The sequence below is a fragment of the Haemaphysalis longicornis genome, unplaced genomic scaffold (genome assembly GCF_048455015.1).
Source record: "Haemaphysalis longicornis isolate Haplotype H1 unplaced genomic scaffold, Haemaphysalis longicornis Haplotype H1 scaffold_3, whole genome shotgun sequence".
Classification (NCBI taxonomy): domain Eukaryota; kingdom Metazoa; phylum Arthropoda; class Arachnida; order Ixodida; family Ixodidae; genus Haemaphysalis; species Haemaphysalis longicornis.
Window position 1 is genome coordinate 79,382,470 of NW_027526335.1, and position 23,335 is coordinate 79,405,804.

Below are 23,335 nucleotides of genomic sequence, written 5' to 3' on the forward strand. Positions count from 1 at the left end.
GAAAACGTTCGGGAGGAATGCTCGGTGTTGGTCGCTCAAATACACGGAACTCGAATTCTAATAAGCATCGGCTTACAGCGCAGTCTCCCTCCATCTATCCACCTCCCAATGAAAGCATTTCGCAAGCACTCATGCAGACGTTCTAGTACCTGCAAATGCGTATCCACAGACAAGTGGAACGTGGCGGACTAGTTCGCCGGGAACAACAAAACAGCACAGAACTTTCCACGGAGATGCGGCTCTTATTTCGGCGCTGTGGTTAACGCACCCGGTTACTGCTCAGGCGAAACGGCTTCAAATCCCCCTGGAATCCAATTTATTTGCCCTTTGCAGCGGCGGCCATTTCGGTGCCACTCATGCTGACGCGGACGACTACGGTCAATTTTGGTGCGTCACGAGACGCACGAGGCTTAAAATTCAGTGCCATTTCGCTCCGTGAAGGTCGCAGCTCATTGTGGGCTACTGGTTGGTGTAAGCCCGCTGAGGAGCTTTGGCTTTGTTCCCCCTTACCTACTGGCTCGGCAGAGAGGGCCAAGCGCCGTCGGAAGGTGACCTTCTCACGCTGCAGCTCGCGATGCTCAAGTTACCTGATCCGGCACCTGTGTCGCGTGTCTTCTCCGCATCGAGACGGCGCGCAGCCGCGTAAGCGGCGCCAGATCGCTTCGCATTGGATTATTTTTGTTATTTTCTTCCGTTTGGTGCCGAGTCAATCCAAGCTTCAGGGCTTGATGCCACCCCTCTGACATCACCTAAACGCGAACGCCAGTAACGGCGCTGCCCAGACCCTTCAAAAACAAGGACCCCATGGTCGGACTCTTTGTCCTTGTATACGCGACATCGGCCATGCCAGAGAAATATTTTTGAAGCCTACCGTTTGGGTAAATCCTCGTCCAGATAGGCTCTTTTCGGCTATTCCGGACCAGTGATTGACGAATCTACCACTCTGTGTGTATTATGTGTACATCTTCTACATTCTGCCCATAAACCTTTCTTTAAGTTATACACCTTTCGCGGCCTTCGTCTCTTCCTGCTGGGAACCATCGTTACGAGCCCTTCGGCCACCTCAACACCCGGCTGTGGCGGCACAACAGATCATCGGTCGCACCTGCAGACCTCTGGTCTGAACCCCTCTCTGACTGCGGTTCGAATGGATAAACCACGAGGAGGAAAACGAAGCAATCGTTACTGTTGGCCACAAGCTCCCGTTCAAACTGCGCCGGAGTAGCGTTCTCCGATGGGGCCTTAGCCACGCCAGAAGGACTCTGGCCATACCGACGTCTTGCGTTTTCCGCCTCGCCGTATTCGGGGGTCCGACGGGCGTCGCGCTAATAGCTTGGCGTCCACGGCCCGATCGTCGTCTGTGGTCTCCTTCCGCCGCCTTCTCGCCCATTTTTTCCCCCACCTTTACGAGTAGGCTTCACTGTGCAACACTCCACGCTGAAAAGCCAGCTTACAAATACCAAGCTTACACCGATCTTTATTAAGTCGGCTTCACTTCTAAACACGAATGACAGAACACTTTTCCCGGGGCAATATACTCCTTACATCGACACAACAAGCGCCGGAGGCGAACAGGTGGCTGAAGGAAGATTGTGAGCGGCGGTTCTCAGTTTAACCACGTCAAAAAAAAAAAAAAAAAAAAAAAAAAGGGGGGGGGGGGGGCAGGGAGTTTGCCCATAACAAACAATGGCCAAAAGAATCAATGATACCATAAGGGTCGGTGCGCCGCACACGGCTTCGCGGAAACAGCGCGCAACAGAAGGGCAGATAAATCGCGTAGAACGAAAGGGGCGCGTCCACGCATCGCGCGCATACGATATGTTCCCTCGAGCACATACCGTCCTCCATGTGTGCAGAGTATCGACTCGCGCTTCAGCGTTCGATATGTGCAAAGTGATAGCGCGAACTCGGACAAGAGGCAAGCGACGCGGCGTGAAGCGGCCCGCTCAGCTGGCCTTCGCAGTATAGTGCTCCAATTATCCCCGATTATAACCCCGGGTTTAGGTAGCAGGAGGCACGAAAAACCCGCGGGGAACAATTGCCGTGGCCGCCTGTGTCACGGCGTGTCTTGTTCCGCGACCAAAGCACCTCCTCGGGAAACGCCGAGGCGAGATTGAGGAAAACACCACACAAGATCACCACGGTAAAAGAACCGTCCCAACTAGGCGCGGATTTACAAAACCGCTGTTTAAAAGCGCCACGCCGCGTCACAGATAGTGTTACCAGCAGTGTGCAACGCGGGCCGGGAACGCACAAATAAAGAGCGACCTCAATTCGGTTGGTCACCTGAAGCCCCGAAAGACAGGGCGGTTAACAGCAAACAACCGCATCAAGAACCAGGGTCAAAATGTAATACAAGAAAAGGTTGAGATGTAATTTTTTACGAAATTTTGAGGGTCGTGCAAAAAAAAAAAAAAAAAAAAGACAGGGTTTTCATGTTGTTTTTTCTTCCAAAAAAATATGAAAAATTGATAAAAGACTATTCCGCACAGATCTTTAAAAATTTTGCATTAAAGGCGAAATCCTTACACATCTCATTAGACTCGAAAAGTGACCGTAGTTGCTGGCGACTACACGAATGAAACCCAACTATACGGCCGCTGTAAAAAAAAAGAACAAGTAAAAAAATATCGCATGAAATATGAAGGCGAGTCGTCAAGAGCCGAAGCCAATGTAGTAACTACAGCGCTAACCCCGCACCGTGCCAGGATGGAACAGGAATTATGCGGATGCGTGCAGCATGACAGGTGAACTTGACGTCACCGCAAACACGATGCAGCAGTGGAGACTTAGGTGCCCGATAAATTTTTCCGTTAGCACTGAAAAGAACCTAATTGCTACATGCTGCATCACAGAAGTCCCAACAGAGCTTCGGCTCTCAAAATCTGCGTACGATTTCACGTTAACGCAATGATTTCAGAAAACGTTTCCTTCACTGCTGATAGGTCGCACCAAAACTTATTTCCCCCGAGAGGCTGTGTTTTTTTTCAATATCACACCGGTTAAAAAAAAAACGAAAAAAAAAACCGTTCTTTTCTTATGCTTTTTTTAACCGCTCACATCTCCATTGAACGTGCAGAAGAAACAAAGAAAACGGTGATGGGAGGCAGACGAAATTATGTGACCGGAATTGAAAACGGGTTGCGCTGCACTTAGGCCCCCCCGTAAGCATACAATGACAGATCAATAGACATACAACGCAAACAGCATGTTACCGACGCGCGGCTCAACCCCATACATTCACGCGCTCAATGAAGCAATCACGACAAGAAGGACTCGAGGCCGACCACGAGCGGCCGAGGCTTGCAACGGAACCGCGCCGAATGCAGTCACTCCATAAACTATTCTCACAAGAAACTCGCCTCCGCGCAGATAAGGGGTTCGACAAGGCTCGCGCTCCCATGCGCGCCCACGCGAGCGGCCGCGGCGGCCTCTCTCAAAGCCCCTTCAACGGGGCTCCACGGACGGGGATTAGGAGCACGAGCCGACCGTAGCGACGGCGTGGCTCACCCCTCTTTGCGCCTTTATCCCATTTGCACGAGCAGCCGCCTAATCCCCGCTGCAAAGCCGAGCTCCCGCTCACGCGCGCGGCTCGTGAGATAGACTTCGCTCCAGTGATCGCGTGCAGCGCGCATGATCGCGGCACACGTCGTACGGGGCCTCGTTTTTTTAAGGGACCCAAGGGCAGGTGCTTCTAGCTACCTCCTCCGGCGACTCCCTTTTAACGCAACACTATTTTTTTCATCGATGGGCGGCGTACAAATGGAGCTGCAGGCAATACTTATAGAATACGGGAGGATAAATTATGAGCCTCTCACTAAGCTCTGATTGACCGCTGCCATTTAAGAACCCTCACAGTTCGGAAGAACATTAGTTGGCGTTGTTTTTGACGGCATAATCTACACCATATGTAACACCCGCCGCGGTGGCTCAGTGGCTATGGCGTTGAGCTGTTTGGTCCAAGGACGCGGGTTCGATACCCGCTCGCGGCGGCTGTTTTTCTGATGGAGGCGAAAAGCGAAAACGCCCGTGAGCCGAGATTTTGGCGCACGCTAAAGATCTATAGGTGGTCAGAATTAATCCTGAGCCCTCCACTACGGCGCGCCTCATAGCCCAGACGTAGATTTTGCGCGTTAAACCCCACAATCAATCTAATCAAACCTAATACGAGCCGTGCTGCCTCTGTCGTATTCTTCGTATAACTCTACCCCACTCCCCTCTGCAAGGCCTCCGGCCTTGAGGGTAAAATAAACGGAATGAAACGAAAAATGACCAGCGAATATGACAACGCGTTTTTGCGGTGCAGCGTTTATGGACGTTCTCTGATCGTTGAGGAGCGTGATAACGAACCCGCCTCGAAACATCGTTTTGTTTGCGCCCCTAAATCAACAACGGACAGAAATAATTCCGTTTAAGCTTGCGCTAGAAGCTTCGCTGTGAAAAAAAAACATGAACGCAAGCCCAAGGGTGGCCGTGTGCGAATCGCCTACCGCGGCTTCTCGGAAGTGAAAAGCTGCGGCCAGAGGTTCCAGTACGAAAAACTGGCACCAGGACCTTATTGAGTGCGTAAGCATTTACATATCCGTACTCGAGAACGCTTTCTCTGCCACACTTTCGCTACGTAAGACAATGCAATTTTCGTACAAGACTGCATAAATTGTCCCTGGAAGACGTCTTCCGAGCAATGCATTCGTGCACAGTAGTGAAGTCTACGTCAAAGCAACTCCGCATACGGCACTCCGTACGGATACAAGAGGTCTTTGGAGGTATTTCGTAAAGCTTTAGGCGAGCCCTTGGAGAGACTGGTTATACGGCCCCTAGAAAAAAAAATTGTTTCCAACAATGGAGTCCTGCACAGTTGTGAAGCCGAATTAAAAGGGGCTCGGCGTATAGCAGAGTGGTGTATGTGCGTAATGCCAACGCATCGAACCAATGAACGCGTATCCCGCACAGACACAAATGGGAAATACCGGAAACTGCCTGCCTCTTGTACATTGCAGCCTCTCTCTCTCTCAAAAGAAAAAAAGAAAAGTTGCGATTAACACGGTGTTCGCCAACCTCGGCGTGGAGCAGCCAAATGAGGGGGAACAGCTTTATTTCACAAAAATGCCGTCCCGGAGTAAATTAGTGACAGTTCCTAACCACTCGTTTTACTACCGCGGCTGTCAATTTCGCCTCCTCTTCGCGCAAGCGCGAGGACGAAGCAGGTGCACGCCTTCGGCTACAGGCACGATTAACAAGGCAAGGACGAGTCACCAAAAGGAAGGAAATGCGAGTGCATCAGAACCAGCCGGGCGCACGCGTAAGGTGCGCAAAGAGCTTCCTCCCCTCGGGGCGTGCTCTTACCTCTAGGTCGATTTAGCGTGTACCCAGGGCTATAAAACACGCGAGCGTTCGCAAACGACGGTCGAGTATAAGGCGAAGAGCAAACCAACCGCGGAACAGCGAGAGGAAAGGTCGCACCGCCGATGCAAGAAGAGCAAGCGGAGAGCCGGGTTGCCGCATCGCGACACGAGCGCTGGCTGCCGCCGCCCCATGAATGCTTCCTCGGCAAACGAGCACCGAGGCCGTCCGCGGATAAACAGACCGACGGCGACGGACGCAGTAGGGGCGGCGGCACCGGATTAAGTGCGCCGGCGTCATCCGCTTCGCCTAAATCGCTTTCCGCATTCCCGCACCCGACAAGGGCGGAGGGAGGGGGGCATACCGTCCGGCCCGTATCGCGATCGCGTCCGTTCGCGGGCCTGCAGCCCCTCCCTACGGACGAACGGTTGAGTTGAGGGGCTCGCCCGAGGGTGGTGTAGTGTTTAACAGTTTAGCCTCAATTAGCCGAGTACGCTAACAGAAACGCCAAGGCAGCGAGACCGGGAGACTTCATGGGGTGGCCAAAAGAGCACGTGGCACTAATCTGAGGGAGGCATTTCCCCATCTCTCGCGTATTTGTTGTCAGCACCGTCATACCGCAGCCACCCAAGCAGCCGATCAGATTCACCCGACCGCCGGTGGGCTTTGTTTAGAGGGGCACTGCAGAGCAGAGGAAATCACACGTGTCCCGTTGAACTGGCGGCTTAAACAGCGTGCGCCTATCCTCTCACAGCGATAACGGGACCTCGCTTTGTGGCCGGCCCCTCCTCCCTCAGAGCAAGTGGGCGCGAGGGGAAGCGAGATAATCCCCAGGGCGAAGAGCACCGCAACTCCTCCTTGAGGCACTGACGTGAGCCTCGGCCAAGGTGTAAAAAAACGCCCGCTCAGCGCTGAAGGCGATAAGGGCGCGTTCCTCCCGCAAGTACGGTCTCCCGGTTGCACTGCGGTTGGACGCGGTGATAGATGTTCCGCCTATATATCCACCAGACACGACGGCATACGTCACACGAGGCACGCATCACGCGGTTGCGCTGGTACGGCGCAATCATCCGACAAGAAATTCTGCAGAGCAGTACAATAGCTTCCGTATAGGGACCGGGCGGCCGTTGCATGTATGGCACCACCGTCGCTTCAGCGAACAGCGCCTCCCGTGGCGAACCGCTCGTCAGCGTAATGCCGGTGGCGGTCAGCGCAGCGTTGGTGTGCGTGACTTTCTGTCGTTCTGCGGAGGTGAGGCTTGTAAAGCGTAGATAACCCCAAGGACTTTTTTCAGATCGGTAAATCTTGAGCTTGGAGGTGACCTTTACGAGGCATGCCATGTGTGTGATTTACGCCCATACTGAGTCATTACAAATAGCAGACGACGCTCAATGCGTCAAGCTGGAAGTTGAGCTGCAGTGCAAGTCCGTTCCTTCGTGCAGATTTTTCATGCCCGCATGCAGTTTTGGATGGATGGATGGAAAGGACTTTATTGTGTAAATCCTGCAGTAGGTAAAGCCCGGTTGACGGGCCGACCTCAACGTGGCCGTGCGTTGCATCCTCTTGGGCAGCCCTACTCGACAGGAACCCCTTTGCGGAGTCCGTGCCTTTCGAGCGCCTTGAGAACCTGCTGGATGGCCCACTCTTGATCCGACTTGTTGGTTGAGGTGATGGCGATTTGGAGATCTGCGGGGTATTCTGTGAAGCTGACGCCGTCTTGTATATGCAGTTTTGCGTATCGAGGAATATTTTGAAGCTAAATGCTCCTACAAAGCCGGTGTGTGCAGCCGATCCAGGTATGCTGTGACGCAGGCCTTTGGTAGTTGATGACGAAACAACGTCGTGCACAAGCGAAAGACAAAGTTGGGGGGGTGCCTTGTAAGATTTAACTCAAAAAAGAAATTGTGATGAACGCCGCACCCGTAAATTCATTAACTACGGTAGAAACAAGTTTGTTTTACAGAAACACGCTTACTGCAGTCGTCGGGAATCGTTTACAGAATAAATACCACATGACAGTAGAACATTATTGCTTGTCGTGGAAAAGCATTGCTTTACAAGGATTGCAATGATTGTTGGATAGTTGGTTAATGGTTTTTTCAAAAAACAATTCCTGCGTGGCTGAAGGACGAGAGACTTGAGGGTGCCGAAAACCTGTACTCTGCAGGTTCACGACTGAATGCTGCGGTTGTTTTACAAGCTGCCACCTACAGTAGAAAAATCATGCCCCCCTCGGTCTAACGACGATGATGGTTTATCGCAAAGCTTTCTAGTGTGGGTTTCCTTGATTGCCTTCCGGATATAGTTGTTGAGCTTTGAATTTGACGAGTTTGGTCTTTCCAACACAGCGTCTTGGACTCTGACCATTTCGCATTCGATTTCGCACGAATAAAGTTTCGCGTTCAACCATCGTCATCGCTAAACAGAGGGCTGGATGATTTTGCTCTTTAATTTTGGACTTCCATGCACCCCTCTTTAAATCTTAACTGCTTCCAGCGTGTCGGAAATGCGTCAGTGCTGGAGTACTCGGGTTGGTGCACCCCTATTTGAGGGGACTAGTCGCGCGTATTTGGTTTCTTCACAAGGAACTACACCATTTTTAAGTAGTCGGTGAAGAATACTTAAGCATTAAAAAAAACAAAAAACAGACTGACGTTAACACTGCCATATTTTTTTAACTATCGGTGCCAGCGTTTATTCCACGCAAGAGGTAAAATGGGAAGGGGACGGGGGATGGTTTATGGTTTGTAGCTTGGGCTGTTGGGTGGTTGATTAACCTTGGTTCTTTATAAAATGACCACTACAAACGCGGGAGTTCCGCTTTGGCTCTCAGACTCCCATGCTGTCACAGTGTCGCTCACCAAAACCGAAGGCACAAAACTCACGGATACAGAAAGAAAGTGTACACTCGGCGTTTCCACGGCCACACGGTAATAGATCTCGTACGTAAGTGCCCTTCTTTTCAAAGCACACGTGTCAAGGAATCCCCGCGTTAAGGCTGGCGTGGAAACCGTAGTCATTGAAAACAGCTGCAGATAATTTGAAGTGGTATAAATGAATACTAATATTAATAGTTTTGTTCCTACTTAGACAGCGCAAAGCCAGGCGCAGAGCGCTGAAAAAAGCGCTCATGTCAAAGTAGCCCATTCCCAAACTTAGAAGCGTCAAATAAGTTTACGCAGCCGTTTGTGCATTTAAGAAATGAATACTAATAATAGTAGTTTTATTCCTACTCAGAACGGGTGGAGCCAAGCGTAGATCGCTGCAAGAAGCGCTGATGTCATTAGAGAGTTTTAGCATATCGTTACCGTGTTTACGTTACCGTTTACCGTGCTTGCGGGAGTCGACTGCGCAGCGCGAGAGTTACCGCGAACGGTAACTTGCCGGCACAGGCTTCACCGTCGCCAGAGGCTTCCGGTAACACGGTAAACGGTAACGCACACACGGTAACGATATGCTAAAACTGCCTATTGTAGCCCATACCCAACTTTACGTAGCCGTTATTGCATATATTGTGGGGATCTTAATTGGGGCTACTCCCAATTACGCGAGCACGTAGCCCGCGATCCCCTCTCCCCGAGGGGCGAGGATAGCCCCTCGCGCCCTCTCCCTGCAAGGGGGTACGGGCTGACCAATGCGCGCCGGCCCGTGGGCCACGTGGGGCGTGACGTAGCGATCCCGCCGAAGGGCTCGCGGCGGCGGGCGCGCGCTTCGGTCGGACCCGGGAGAGATTGGCTGGGTGCCGACTCCGACAGGTACTCCGTGCTTGCACGCTGCTCGCCTCGCTTCGGCCTGAGCGACCGCCGTTCTCTCACTTCTGTGAGGTCGGCGAACGTACCGGGAGTTGGATTTCTCAGTCAGTCTGGTGGTCGGTTCCGGTCATTGCCGGGCCCATCACCCGCAGCGTTTCGGTGGCTTACGCCACTGGAACAACAGCTGCCGAGTACCCCCCCTGCGCGTCGGGCTCTGTGGCTTGAAGCGTACGGTCGGCGGGTACCCCCCTCTCTGCCCCAGGGCTAGGAGTGTAATACCAGGGCTGGTTGCTGTACCGTGGATTACCCGGAATAAAACCACGTTCTGAGGAGCTACTTCGTCTCCACGGAGTGACTGCGCACGCGTGGCGAGGGCCGCCGCGGCCGTTTACGGCTTGGCTCGCTCGAACCCATGGTGGGCACCTTGGCAGGCTGCACTGCATTACAGAGGTGAGGCCCACATATCTGGCGCCACAACGTGGGGCAGCCTTTGTTCTTACAATCGTTGCCTCCCTTTAGCGAGCTTGCAGAGCTTCGCTCATGCAATAGGCCGCTCGCGCCATGGACGCTAGCCTTGAGGAGACGCTTACGCGGGCGTCGCTAGCGAACATCGCATCCTTCCACGCTTCACCGAGCGTGGACGCCGACCAAAGCGATGTACGAGTTTCGGGATTTCCCGAGTTCGCCGTTCCTCCGTCGCCTGAGGCCACATGTGTTGGGTCGACGCCGCTCCTAGCCGGGAGAGCTCTCTGTGCCCCGGCCCCTCCGGCCTCCGCCGGTATTGTAGAGCGAGGTGAGAGGCCGCACTCAGCTTATGCGGGGAGTGTGCCGAGTAGTACGCCGCGTCTGGTTCAGCCAGGACTCCGGCGAGTGTGCTCACTACATAATAGTCGGTACGGTTTGTGCGATAGTGATGTGTACGCATGGCAATCCGGGTGTGCTCCCGTAGCCCTGGATGGTAGCGCGCGCGCTGGCGAACGCATAGGCGTATTGAACGCATTCGGGTGTGCTTCCGAAGCCCCGCTTGCTAGTGATGTTGATACATGTGCATGGCAATCCGGGTGTGCTCCCGTAGCCCTGGATGGTGGCGCGCGCGCTGGCGAACGCATAGGCGTATTGAACGCATTCGGGTGTGCTTCCGAAGCCCCGCTTGCTAGTGATGTTGATATTTGTGCATGGCAATCCGGGTGTGCTCCCGTAGCCCTGGATGGAGGTGCGCGCGATGGCGAGCGCATAGGCGTATTGAACGCATTCGGGTGTGCTTCCGAAGCCCCGCTTGCTAGTGATGTTGATACATGTGCACGGCAATCCGGGTGTGCTCCTGTAGCCCTGGACGGAGGCGCGCGTGCTGGCGAGCGCATAGGCGTATTGAATGCATTCGGGTGTGCTTCCGTAGCCCCGATTGCTAGTGATGTTGATATATGTGCACGGCAATCCGGGTGTGCTCACGTAGCCCTGGATGGAGGCGCGCGTGCTGGCGAGCGCATAGGCGTATTGAATGCCTTCGGGTGTGCTTCCGTAGCCCCGATTGCTAGTGATGTTGATATATGTGCACGGCAATCCGGGTGTGCTCCCGTAGCCCTGGATGGAGGCGCGCGTGCTGGCGAGCGCATAGGCGTATTGAATGCATTCGGGTGTGCTTCCGTAGCCCCGATTGCTAGTGATGTTGATATATGTGCACGGCAATCCGGGTGTGCTCCCGTAGCCCTGGATAGAGGCGCGCGCGATGGCGAGCGCATAGGCGTATTGAACGCATTCGGGAGTGCTTCCGTAGCCCCGCTTGCTAGTGATTTTGATATGTATGCACGGCGACCCGGGTGTGCTCCAGTAGCCCCGGAAGGTGGCGCGCGCGCTAGCGAGCGCATAGGCGTATTGAATGCATTCGGGTGTGCTTCCGTAGCCCCGGATGCTAGTGATTTTGTTATGTACGCACAGCGACCCGGGTGTGCTTCAGTAGCCCCGGAATGTGGCGCGCGCGCTAGCGAGGCTGCGACTGCGCGCGAGCACTTAGGCGTATTGGGCGCCTCTCATGCCGGGCGAGCTGCATTGCAAGCCCCGGCCGGTACTTTCATCGACGGTCCGAGAGCCGCAAGTGCCAGGCCGCTCCCAGTTAGTACTGGGGGCCAGCCATGTATCCAGCCAGCCACAGGATTACCTGGGCTTCGGCAAACCGCCCCCGTCGCCACTCTCGGGGCGCGCGGTAGCCCCGCGCCGTTTCACACCGGCTGCGTCGCCGCTGAAAGCCTGGCTCGCACCAGAGAGGCTTTCTTGCCGCACAGGCCACCCGTTTTCGGGAGCAACGCGGCAGGAGACCCCGCTGTCATCGCTTACGCGGAGGCAGCGGAGGCTCGGGAAGCACCACCCGCCAACACCAGCGGGCTGGGCACACGAATTCTCCCTCCGGCCGCCGAGCCGCCGAACGACCCGCGAGTATTTTCTCGCCCCGACGCGGATCCCTCCGCCGCGCACGCAGTCGTTCATAACGGAGATGCTTCCCCAGATGCAACCTCGTTGTTGCAGCAAGCCACTCGCTTGATCCAGTCCCTTTCAGGTGCTCTCCAGGTTTCCCTGGGTGCACCGAAGCTGTCAAAGCCGCTGGTGAGGCTAGAAGTGCCAGTTTACCGCGGCTACGAGGATACCATCAGCGTGACCGACTTCATTGAGTCTCTCGCGCACTACCAGACAGCCATGGGGCTCAGCGACAGCGATATGCTCGCTCGTGTCGTGCCAGTTGCGCTTACGGAGCGAGCAGCGCAGTGGTACCGGCTTGCCGGTCACCGAGCCGCCACGTTCACTGAACTGAAGGCGGCAATCCGCCGCGAATTTCTTCCGGTGGACTACCATCGGAGGATGCGGCGTGAACTGGAGCTGCGCACACAGGCTCCCGAGGAATCGCTCCTAGAGTTTGTGCGGAGCATGGAGGAGCTATATCAAATCGCCGAACCGACAGCCCCGAACGATGAACGCGTCGAGAGGGTTATCAGGCAGGCGCACCCCACTTTTGCGGCGTACCTGCGCGGCGCTCGGTTCCGCGACCTGGAGGAGCTAGCCGCTGAGGCGAAGCGGATACAGGGCCACATACTCGCTTCAAGAGCGTATCGCCCTCCTCCTCCGGCAAGCGAGGCTCTCGAGCCCCGCTGCGCGTGGAAGGGAGCTTCCTCTTTTCCTCGCCACCCGCCGCACGCCGCCCACGCAGTCGGCGCGGAAGGAAAAGGTCTGTGGGAAATTAGCGCACGCGCTTTGGACCCATACACCTACGGACGCCGCACGGCTAATGCCGGAAAATGGCCTCCAAACAATTCTGCAGCGAACAACCGCCCGAAACAACCCCCAGGTCCGGCGGCAGGCGGAGACGCGCCGAGGGATGCCAATCGCGGGAATACCCGTGGTGGGCTGCGCTGTTTTCGTTGCGGAAAAGAGGGCCACATGATGCGCAACTGCTCCCAGCCGCCGGCGCAGTTGGGAAACGCAGAGGCCGGCCGAGCGGGAAGGCCCGTTCGGCCGAAGTAATTCTGGCCCCCTCCCTAGGCCGCCCGGGTTGTCCCGTTGGCGAGCCTGCGCCGTTCATCACTGTCGTCATTGCGGGACGAGAATACCCGGCTTTATTGGACACGGGAGCTAGCGCTTCTTTGTTCGGAGACGAAGTGTTGAACCTCTTGCAACAGCGTTCTGTTCGCCTCAGGGAGTGCCGAGCTGTGTTCAGCCTTGCCAGTGGTGCAGTGCGCGCCGGCGGCGCCGCAAGGTTGACAGTTCGATGGGACGGGCGGATGAGACGATGTCGTTTTATCCACCTGCCAAGGCTGAGTGTCCCCGTGATTTTGGGCCGCGACTTTCTTCGGAAGTCCAGAATTACGATCGACATTGCGAGCGGCGGTTACAGGGCCGGACTTTTGTCCCCCCTTGTTCCCTTCGCTAGCCCGCCTTCGCCGGCTCTCGCTTGTGCGGGAGAAGCTTTGCCGCCGTGCGGAGTGCTGCGCACCGGGGAATACCCCGGGGCGGAGCAAAGTTGTTCGACCGCTTCTCGGTTGAAGAACAAGCCCGCGCGCGACGATGCGCTCCATCCCTTGATCGCCGATGTGGCTGGTTGGGATCGGAAGGAGAAGGCCCGCATCTCGGACATTTTATTCCGGTTTGCGGAGCTTTTCACGGATCTGCCGGGTTGCACTGATCTCGTGCGACACAGGATCGAGACAGGAGATGCGCTTCCTTTGAAGTGCTACCCCAGGCCGACTAGCCTCGCTAAGCGGCGGGCTATTGACGGCGCGCTGGACGAGCTACTCGCGACAAATGTGGTGAGGCGCTCCGACAGCCCGTGGGCGTCTCCTGTAGTCCCGGTAGAGAAGAAAGACGGCAGTTTTCGCTTGTGCGTTGACTACCGAGGGCTGAATGCCCTCACTCGGAAAGATGCCTACCCGCTGCCTACGATCGAGTCGATAGTGGGGAACCTGGGGTCAGCTAGGTATTTCACCATTCTGGATGCCTCAAAGGGTTACTTGCAGGTGGAGATGAATTCGGAGGATCAGGCTAAGACAGCGTTCACCTGCCACCGGGGTTTGTTTGAGTTTACACGTATGCCATTTGGGCTGTGTAACGCCCCTGCAACATTTCAGAGGCTGATGGACCGGGTTCTTGGGGAGTCAAGGTGGTCACATGCAATGTGCTACCTTGACGACATTGTAATATACTCGCGTTCACTGGAAGAGCACGCTAGTCACTTGGAAGATGTGCTCGGTAGGCTCAAGGCAGCGGGTTTGACATTGAATCCGGCGAAAGCGCAGATAGCGCGAACTCAAGTGCAGCTTCTTGGGTTCACGCTGGGCGGTGGCTGCATCGAGCCAAACGCGGAGAAACTCCAGGCTATCCTGGGCTTCCCTGCGCCCACAGAAGTACGCGGCCTGCGCCGCTTTCTGGGAATGGCCAATTTTTATCGGTCATTCATTCCGTCCTGCGCTAAACTCCAGGCTCCCCTGACGCGGCTGTTGGGGAAATCTGTCGAGTGGCATTGGGGCCCTGAGCAAGAAGGTGCGTTTCGCAGCCTGTCCCGCGCAATTGCCGAGACAGCGCAGCTCAGGTTGCCCGACCTGAACAGGGAGTTTGTCGTACAAACCGACGCAAGCGACCTCGGATTGGGGGCTGTCCTCCTTCAGGAATACGATGGCGTGCTGCACCCCCTGGCTTTTGCCAGTCGATCCCTTCTCCCCGCTGAGAAGAATTACTCAGTGACAGAGAGGGAGTGCCTCGCTATCGTGTTTGCGCTGCGGAAATTCGACGTCTATTTGGACGGGACGAAATTCATCGTGCAAACGGACCACAGCGCGCTCACTTGGTTGATGCGGCTCCGAGAACCTTCGGGGCGATTGGCACGCTGGGCTCTGCTCATACAGCACTACGATTTTTCCGTGCAGTATCGGAAGGGAAGCAGCAATGTGGTCGCCGACGCGCTTTCACGCGCCCCGCTTTCGCTCCCGGCCAGCGCCGAGAGGAATGTTTCGCCTGCCAGCGCAGGCGAGGAGGCGGTTGCGGCGGAGCCCGCAGTCGGAAAGCCGTGCACAGCGATACGGGAGAACACAGCTGGTGCATTGTCACCACCCGTAGCAAGCGTGGTTGGGTCCTCTGTTGTTGAGGCCAGCGCATCTCGAGCGCCGAAGGGGAAAACCGTCTGTGTCATGCCCCGCGCCGAGAAAGGAGAACGCGCTGCTGTTGCACTGTGTACGGAAGCTGGACCCTCTCGAGGGAACGCCAGCAACGCTCGTGAGCCAAAACGGCCCCCCGAATTCGGGCAGCCCCAGGCCACGACGCAGGAGATTCAGGTCCGTGCCTGGTCTCCTTTCGGGATTATATTCAGCCGGGAAGAGCTCATTCAGGCTCAGCGAGACGATCCTTTTTGCCGAGACATTCTCGGACGCCTACGAGAGGCGGAGCGCCGTGACGTTGCTGGCTTTGCAACGGGCGCAGAGGGACCGGAGCCAGCTTGCATTGCTGGTAGTCCCGAGGATACGTACCTGCTGGACAACGACGAGCTCGTGCTGAAATACGTCGCCACTGACGACGAGTCTATCAACCCGTTCAAGGTAGTGATCCCGAAACGTCTGAGGTGCGCGCTTTTGCGGTACGCTCACGACGAGCCACTGGCCGGACACCTGAGCGGCTCGAAGGTCTTTTCGAAGATCAGTCGCACTGTCACCTGGCCCGGCATGAGGCGGGACATTTTCCGCTATTGCCGGTCGTGTCATGCCTGTCAGTCTGTCAAATCGCGCGGTGGGCGCCCGCCAGGGCTGATGAAACCGATTGACAGCCAGCGGCCGTGGCAAATAGCCGCCTGCGACCTTATGGGGCCTTTCCCCAGAAGCAAGCACGGCTATCAGCACCTGTTGGTAGTGGTGGACCACTTTACGAAATGGGTGGAATTGTTTCCACTGCGTAAGGTGACATCCCGGGCTGTGCTGGACAAGTTAATGGAGGTATTCACTCGCTTCGGCTTCCCGGAGCGCCTCATCACGGACAATGCCTCCTATTTTACTGCCCGACTTTTCCGTGAAACATGCTCATCCTTGCGGATCGAGCATCGTCCCACGTCGCCCTACCACCCCCAGTCCAATTTGACAGAACGCTTCAATAGGAGTGTGAAGACAATGCTCAGGGCTTTTGCCACGAGCCAAAAGGACTGGGCCGACCACCTGAACGAGCTCGCGTTCGCTGTTCGGACAGCGGAGAGCCGTTCGACGGGATTCTCGCCCGCATTCCTCACTTTTGGGAGACACTTGGCCAACCCCCTGACCATTGTCACGCAACGCCAAGACTCGGACGAGAGCGCGCACCGGGATTGTTCCTCGTACGCGTCCCAACTCTGCGCCCGGCTCAATCTGGCCTTCGACAAGGCGCGGAAGAGCCTCGGCGTAGCTCGAGCCCAACAAAAGGCTCAGTACGACAAGAGTCACCGTAGCATTTGCTATCAGGCAGGTGACTTTGTGCTCAAACGCAGCCACGCTCTTAGCGATGCCAGCAAGGGGTTTTCCGCTGCATTGGCTCCTAAGTGGCTTGGGCCCTACCAAGTTGAGAGGCGACTCTCACCGCTTGTGTACGAGCTTAAGGATCCCCGAACAGGGAAATCCAGTGGCCGCGTTCACATTGCCGACCTGAAAGCCTACCATTGTAGGCCGGCAGAGTTGAAGCCGGGGTCTGACGACCTCGCACCAGGGCAAACGAGCACACCCGGTGTGTCGGGTCGCTTCCGGCCCCCGCATCGGTACGCCCTACGCCGACGCCCACAGTTGGGAAGTCGGCCGGCTTAATACCGGGCTTTTCCCGGTTGAAAGCCCTACACGCGCACATCAGCCTTCTCACAACGAGCTTTCCTCCGTGGCATTCCCGGGTGAGCCAGTGATCATGCCTCCAGCCCCTTCACGTGAGTGTAAAAAGTGCATGCTTCTCTTAGTGTAATGTATTTTGTCGCGTTTAGCAAAGTGTGCATGTTCTTTTTAATGGTAGTGTGTGTCGCATGGCGTTTAGAAACTAGTGGTTTGTTCATGATATGTATACAGTTGCGTAAAGAAATGCCTTATTTTTGCTGTTTAGCCAACCGCATTCGGTGGGAAGTATAATAGTGTGGTTCATTTTAAACTGTGTGCAAAAGAACGCGTTTCCTCGCATTTTCTCGGCCCCCGTTTTCGAGAGGCAAAAACTTCGCTTTTTTTTGGGGTCCCGGCTGAGCCCGGCAAGGCCGCCTTTCTTTTTCTCGGAAGCTCCGAGGGGTGGTGTATTCTTTTTGTTGTTTTGGGTTGGTTTCGCCCGGCTGCCGTCGCTCGACGGTGGCTTCCTTGAAGGGTCGGAACGGGAGGGAGCATGGGGAGCCGCGGCGTGGACCGTCTGGCGGCGTTGCTGCTCGCCGCCCGTATCTTTCAAGGTCCCAGTAGTTTGGTGTGAATGTGTTTATTTTGTGCGTGGAATGAGTGAGTTTCGGTTGCGTCCTTCGCGGTGCTACACGCGGGAGGGGACTTTCTGCCGCAGAGATGCGCAGGGGACTGCTCCTGTCTTTTTCTTTTTTTGTCGTGTGTGCGGGGCCGACAAGTGTGGTGTGTCTGTGAGCACGCGGGCCGACGGAGGACGATTTGTGCGTTAGGAGGTGCGTGCCTGTTCCCGTGCACCGTGTCGCTGTGCGAAACTGCGTGTGTGCGCGTGCGGGCCAGCTACAACGGATCCAGCAGTGCATCCCGCGGATGGTCCTCGTTTCGTCATCGGAGCCTGGCATTCGGGTCCTGTGGGCGTTTCCGCGCATTGCGTCATCGGCAGGCGTCCGGCTGCTGCCTCGCGGGCGCTGAGCGTCCAGCATGCCCGCTCGTCACCACCCTTGCCGGGGCACTCATCAATGCTCCGCAAGCCCTGCTTCCCGGGTCAACGCCATCATGATCCTGCGACCTGGCGACGGGCTGGAGCTCGTGCCCTGCTCCCTGGCTGGTGCCCCATCCATCAGGGGCCTATTCCGGACCCATGACCTCCAGCAGGTGCCCGCGCTGCGCGACTTCCAATGGCTCATCGACTCTCGCTCTGCACGTCCGCGAAGTCTGCTCGACGCACCGGTGAGCCCGTTCCGGCACTGCCGCCACCTTTTCCAACTTCTTCGTGAGCCCTTCAGTGACATCGACGCGTTTTGCGACGCTCTTGGGTGAGCAGGCATTGCTCCCCGAAGAAACAGCCACGGCCGCCACGCACGCTTGCCGAACCAAAACTTTTCGCCCCTATTCGCTCCCCGAGCGCCGAACAATCCGGGAGCCCCGTGAAAGAGACGCCCTCCGCCGCTGTGTTATATAGAAGTGTAATTGGTGTTGGTTAACGATATCGAGTGGCGGTTATTTTATTTATTTTTCCTCGTTGCCGATGTGCGCCACGTTGTGTGTGTGTGCGTGGGTGTGAGTGTGTGTGTGTGCGTGTGTAGATACGAATGAGTTTTGCATACAGAATTAAGGTTCCACCGGTAAAATTAATGTTTGGGATATTCAAACTTGCGTAGTTTGTCTTTCCTTGTAGTGTTCATTTCCCTTGTAGTATTTCGCAGTTTTAACTTGCTTAGTTATTTTTGTGCAGCGAATTGTGCATGTAGCCTTCTTTTTGTCGGTTTGACATAATTTAGTTTCTGTGGTAGCTTGTATTATGCAGTTATACCTGTGTTGGTCTCTTTTGTAACGTTCTTGTGTATAGTGTTGTTTTTTTAATACGGTGTCAAGGTGTGTAATAGAAGTTGTAGCTTAGGTAAGAGAAATGCATGTAGTGTATTACTGAGGGCTGGAGGAGAGGCTGATGGGCACTACCTTTTTACTTGCATGAAGATTGTTCTTTTTGTTAGTAGTTGTCGGCCTGCTTTCAGGTCGGCGAGGGCATTTAAGGAGGGGGGGATGTGGGGATCTTAATTGGGGCTACTCCCAATTACGCGAGCACGTAGCCCGCGATCCCCTCTCCCCGAGGGGCGAGGATAGCCCCTCGCGCCCTCTCCCTGCAAGGGGGTACGGGCTGACCAATGCGCGCCGGCCCGTGGGCCACGTGGGGCGTGACGTAGCGATCCCGCCGAAGGGCTCGCGGCGGCGGGCGCGCGCTTCGGTCGGACCCGGGAGAGATTGGCTGGGTGCCGACTCCGACAGGTACTCCGTGCTTGCACGCTGCTCGCCTCGCTTCGGCCTGAGCGACCGCCGTTCTCTCACTTCTGTGAGGTCGGCGAACGTACCGGGAGTTGGATTTCTCAGTCAGTCTGGTGGTCGGTTCCGGTCATTGCCGGGCCCATCACCCGCAGCGTTTCGGTGGCTTACGCCACTGGAACAACAGCTGCCGAGTACCCCCCCTGCGCGTCGGGCTCTGTGGCTTGAAGCGTACGGTCGGCGGGTACCCCCCTCTCTGCCCCAGGGCTAGGAGTGTAATACCAGGGCTGGTTGCTGTACCGTGGATTACCCGGAATAAAACCACGTTCTGAGGAGCTACTTCGTCTCCACGGAGTGACTGCGCACGCGTGGCGAGGGCCGCCGCGGCCGTTTACGGCTTGGCTCGCTCGAACCCATGGTGGGCACCTTGGCAGGCTGCACTGCATTACAGAGGTGAGGCCCACAATATGAACCCAACACATCTGTCTAGGCTTCGTTTCACCGCGCATATCCGCTCATAACACCACAAAAAACGTTCAAAGCATCGAAGCAAACACGGCAAAAACAACGGGAGGCTGCGTAGTCCAATGCACCGGCTCATTCCACTAACGAGGGGAGCGCCGAGTGGTGGCGCCACCCGTCCAGCTGCCCGGTCCCTATAGTTATTTTATTCTTTCTGAGCCCATCACAATGCCCTCCAATCAACTGCGTGCTTTACGAAATTCCCAGCTACGCCCGAGAACGAGGAAATGGAATAGCGGTACCGAGAATGACCGGAGGTGACAGGATGAGAGGGAATCTATTTGGAACCCCGATCCTCTGAGGTATATTCACATTTCACAAGTTTACCGCCTAAGCATGACAAGTCACGAGAAAGGTGTGACATAAAAATCAATTTCGTTTATTCACACCCCGAAGCTGCATGCTATATGCCTCGGGCACGTGCGGTAGCGGAACCATAATGCTACGGGTTCGTCGGCGTACGCCGAAATATCGTATCCAAGGGCATCTTTTGCGAATTTTCACACCCCGAACACGTATACTGCTGAAACAGCCATTCGATCTTCTTGCTTCATGGGTGAAAGTTCAGTGGCGCAACTATACACGTCGTACCCACGGACCAGTTTTTGCAGATGCGTTTGCATCAGCCCCGAAACCAGCTATATGCATGGTGAACGAGAAAATTTTACAGCGAAGCTTTGCGTGGCACCTCGGCGCGCATCAATTACGTCCCTCGTCCGTGCACACAAAAAATCAGCAGTGGCTTAGCTCGGCTACGCCAGGATATACGTAGCGTGAGCTAAGGTTCAGCTGGTTATTCTTAGCTTTCCTGGTTGTCTAGGATTAGCTTGATTATTATTATTCAGAATTGTTTCCACGGGTGCTATCCGTGAGGGGGGCAGAGATATAGGCGCAATGCCTGAGAAAGCCTCTGACAAATCATGCTAACTGCTGCTTCAATGACACACACACGGTATACGCATTATGTGAGACGTGTATATTAATCAAGCGGCTCCGGCGAAGCGTCACCAGTCGCCCCACAGCTAAGCTGGTTCCACAGGCGCACGCCGGTGTTGCTGCGACTCACGAGCCATCGGTTGCACACCCGGCCACCCCTCGCATGATCATCAAGTTGACCGGGCCGCCACGTGCGGAACGGAGGTCGGCGAAGACGCTGGGCGCGTGGGGTGTGTGAGAGACGCCGGGCAGCGAGCAACGTTCTGTGCGCCGTGTGACGTCACTGCTCCTCGCGCATGCGCAGCACGGCTCTCCAGGAGCCACGCGATACTGCTCAACCTCGGCCAGTGTAGCTCACGCTACAAAACACCCAATCCGCCTCTGAAGTTAGGGAGGAGTGGCTAGGGACCACTTTAGGGAGGAACGAGATCACCGACGCAGTGTCTCTTGCAATTTGCCGACTCAATTCTTGTGATTCTGGGATCCTTGATAGCTTCGCTGAACGATCATTTGAATTTGCATTTTTTATCTGCAGTGAATGTAAAAAGGGGCAACTTTCGCCCCTGACTCTTAAAAAAACGGGGCCAAATTCGCCTTAGCTACGCTCTCAAGAAAGCTGGAGCTATACTGGTCGAATATTATCGTTCAGAAGTACACAAAGGTCTCGTTACTCCAGCATTTATTGCTTGATCTTTTGCGAATATTTGTTTAGAGAAAACTTTCATCCCGCTCCTTTCCAGAGGTATATATATATATATATATATATATATATATATATATATATATATATTCTACGAATGCACACGCCAATAAATGCAATCCGCGTACGAGTAGTCCCGTACAAATGCGAGCATCCGTTCAAGCGCTCAGCGCCGCTGCCGAGGCAATAGGAAGAGAGGCACTCGGAAAAGCAAGCGAGCAGGTGATACCACTCTTATGCAAATACCGCGCAAAGCCGGGCCCCGATAACGGCGCTTCTCCAATCCTTCATTTCACAGCGCGCGTGACGTCAGCAGGGCGCTCCCGTATAATCTTAGAAACAGGCGCGCAAGCGGGCTGCGGAAGTGGCTCAACACCGCCGGCGGCCGCTTTCTCCCCCTCCGCGCGCACAGTGTATCAGCAGGCCAGGACGAGCCGCTTATCGTCGGGGTTAAAAGTACGTCGCCCGGCGGGACACAAAGGGCCAATCTCGCTCTCAAGAAACGGCACCCCTTCCTTTATCCGCCTCGCGAGCCAGAACTCAGGCTGGCTGGCACGAGGAGCTGCCGATGATGCCAAGAGAAAAGGAAGCAGCCCCACCCACGCACCACGGATGCATCCTTTTAAACACGATAGTCTTTCTTGGGCTACTTAAACGCAGAAATTTTGCTCTGTCCGTATCTGTCTGTGACTCGATTCAGCCAGCCGGCCAAGTGAACAGAAACTGCGCAATAGTCTTATACACCCGCCGCGGTGGCTCAGTGGCTAAGGCGTTGCGCTGCTGAGCACGAGGTTGCCGGCTCGATGCCCGGCCGAGGCGGGCATGTACTTGGCAGGGGCGCCAGTCGACTATCGTCTTTCGTCGGCATTTGCATCGAAAGGAGCAGATACGCGGCCATTTTTTAAGGTTAGTCTTCCGCCCCCTCCAGAAAAAAAAAAAAAAAAAAAAATCCTGCGTAGGCCACTGAGCTAGCCGCGTCAAATGCGCTAAAATAGCTGGTGGGTTACCACCCTTCCCGCTATTTTCCTCGGTATACAGCCAACTTGATTCAATGTCAGGTTAAAAGTGACATGAGTGCTATCCTGAATGACAAGGCAATCTTTCGATTGGAGCGGCAAAAGCGACACATGATAGAAGGTGGCGCCTCAGCAGCAACTATCCGCGTCTTACCAGTGATGTCACCTTTACGACATCGCCTGCATGCCGCCGCTAAAACGCAACACCCAAATTCGCAAAAACAAACAAAGCAGCTTCGAAACGATTAACGAACTGCGGCCAAGTCCAAAGTAGCCCTTTAATTAAGCCACAAGGGTTATTACAGCCGCATTAGTATATCTAGTCCTGCAACAATCACTGGCCATTCCTCTGGGCTGGGTTGGTTGCGCTAAAAGTTTGTTAAGCGCAGCATGGAGTTCAACAATGCAGCCGGGTTTGCGAGGCGGGCGAAAAGCCGTTCCAACTGTGTCACCGGGCCTGCTACAAGTCACACAGTGGGCGAGATCTTCGCTGCTTGGCGCCACGCTTTGGCTGTTTTCCCCAAAGCGTCACAAATGACGGAGAAGCTAACGGGCAGTTCGACACCAGCCCATCTGATTGCAAATTAATCGGCGATGGCAGCACTGTTCAGCGTCGGACAAGGCTAGGCATCCGAACCGCCGTTCGAGCCTGAGACCCAAATTCAGGCCGTGGACTGGGCTTTGGAAGTCGCCATGAAGCAAGGTCTTCTGGCCACCTCACGGAGCCAAGAAGAAGCCCATCATTAATCAAACTCAATGATTGTTGACTGAATAAAGTTGTTCCTCCTCCTCCTCCTTCCTCGAACTGAGCAACGTTGTTTATATTGTATTCACGGCCATTTTAAAGCAGTTGCTCAGTTTGACGACCGAGCGCTTCGAAGCCTTGCGAAAGCTCACACCAGTGATTTGTCCCAAACTACGCAGTCGGTGAACTAATAAACGGAAAGTACAGACGCTGTTTCGGGCCATTACAGTTCTCCGAATGGAAAACAGCATAAGAGAATTCAGTGCCACTGGCAGCTTACTCGACATAGCCACACGTGACGGTATGATGATGACTGGCAGGCGAAGAGGCGCGCCGTAGTGGAGGGCTCCGGATTAATTTTGACCGCCCGGGGATCTCCAACGGGCGCCGAAATCTCGTACACACGCGCGTTTTCGCCTTTCGCCTCCATCAGAAAGGCGGCCGGGAATCGAACCGCCACCTCGTGCTCAGCAGCACAACGCCTTAGCGACTGAGCCACCGCGGCGGGTCACACCTGACGGTATACTCCTGAATTTAGAATTCAGAGCTAATGGAAATGCTTTTAAATGATGCTATTGGGTATTATTCGAATACTTCCCTGAAACGGTACTACGGGGAGAACACGGAAGGGAGGGGGGGGGGGGGTTTCGCACAATCGTGACGGGGAAGGCGCCCACATTGTCCCCGTCGCCATG

The 23,335-nt window shown here is 55.3% G+C and overlaps 2 protein-coding genes across 2 annotated transcripts in view; one reads left to right on the forward strand and one right to left on the reverse strand.

Moving 5' to 3' along the window:
* The window catches only part of Dve (SATB1_N and homeodomain domain-containing protein dve), a 75,717-nt gene that overhangs the window by 38,708 nt on the left and 13,674 nt on the right, over positions 1 to 23,335 (reverse strand). The window lies entirely within an intron of this gene.
* On the forward strand, positions 9,657 to 13,629 carry LOC144173664 (uncharacterized). Its single transcript, XM_077701997.1, has 2 exons — positions 9,657 to 9,888; positions 11,107 to 13,629. Exons 1-2 carry the CDS (start codon positions 9,657 to 9,659, stop codon positions 12,603 to 12,605), a joined length of 1,731 nt encoding a protein of 576 aa, XP_077558123.1. The 3' UTR covers positions 12,606 to 13,629.

Excerpts from the sequence above, each read along its gene's own strand:
- LOC144173664 (XM_077701997.1), top strand. The coding sequence starts at position 9,657 with ATGGACGCTAGCCTTGAGGAGACGCTTACGCGGGCGTCGCTAGCGAAC. Across the intron at positions 9,889-11,106 it reads CGCCGGTATTGTAGAGCGAG|GCGTATTGGGCGCCTCTCAT; the intron begins GTGAGAGGCCGC and ends GCGAGCACTTAG.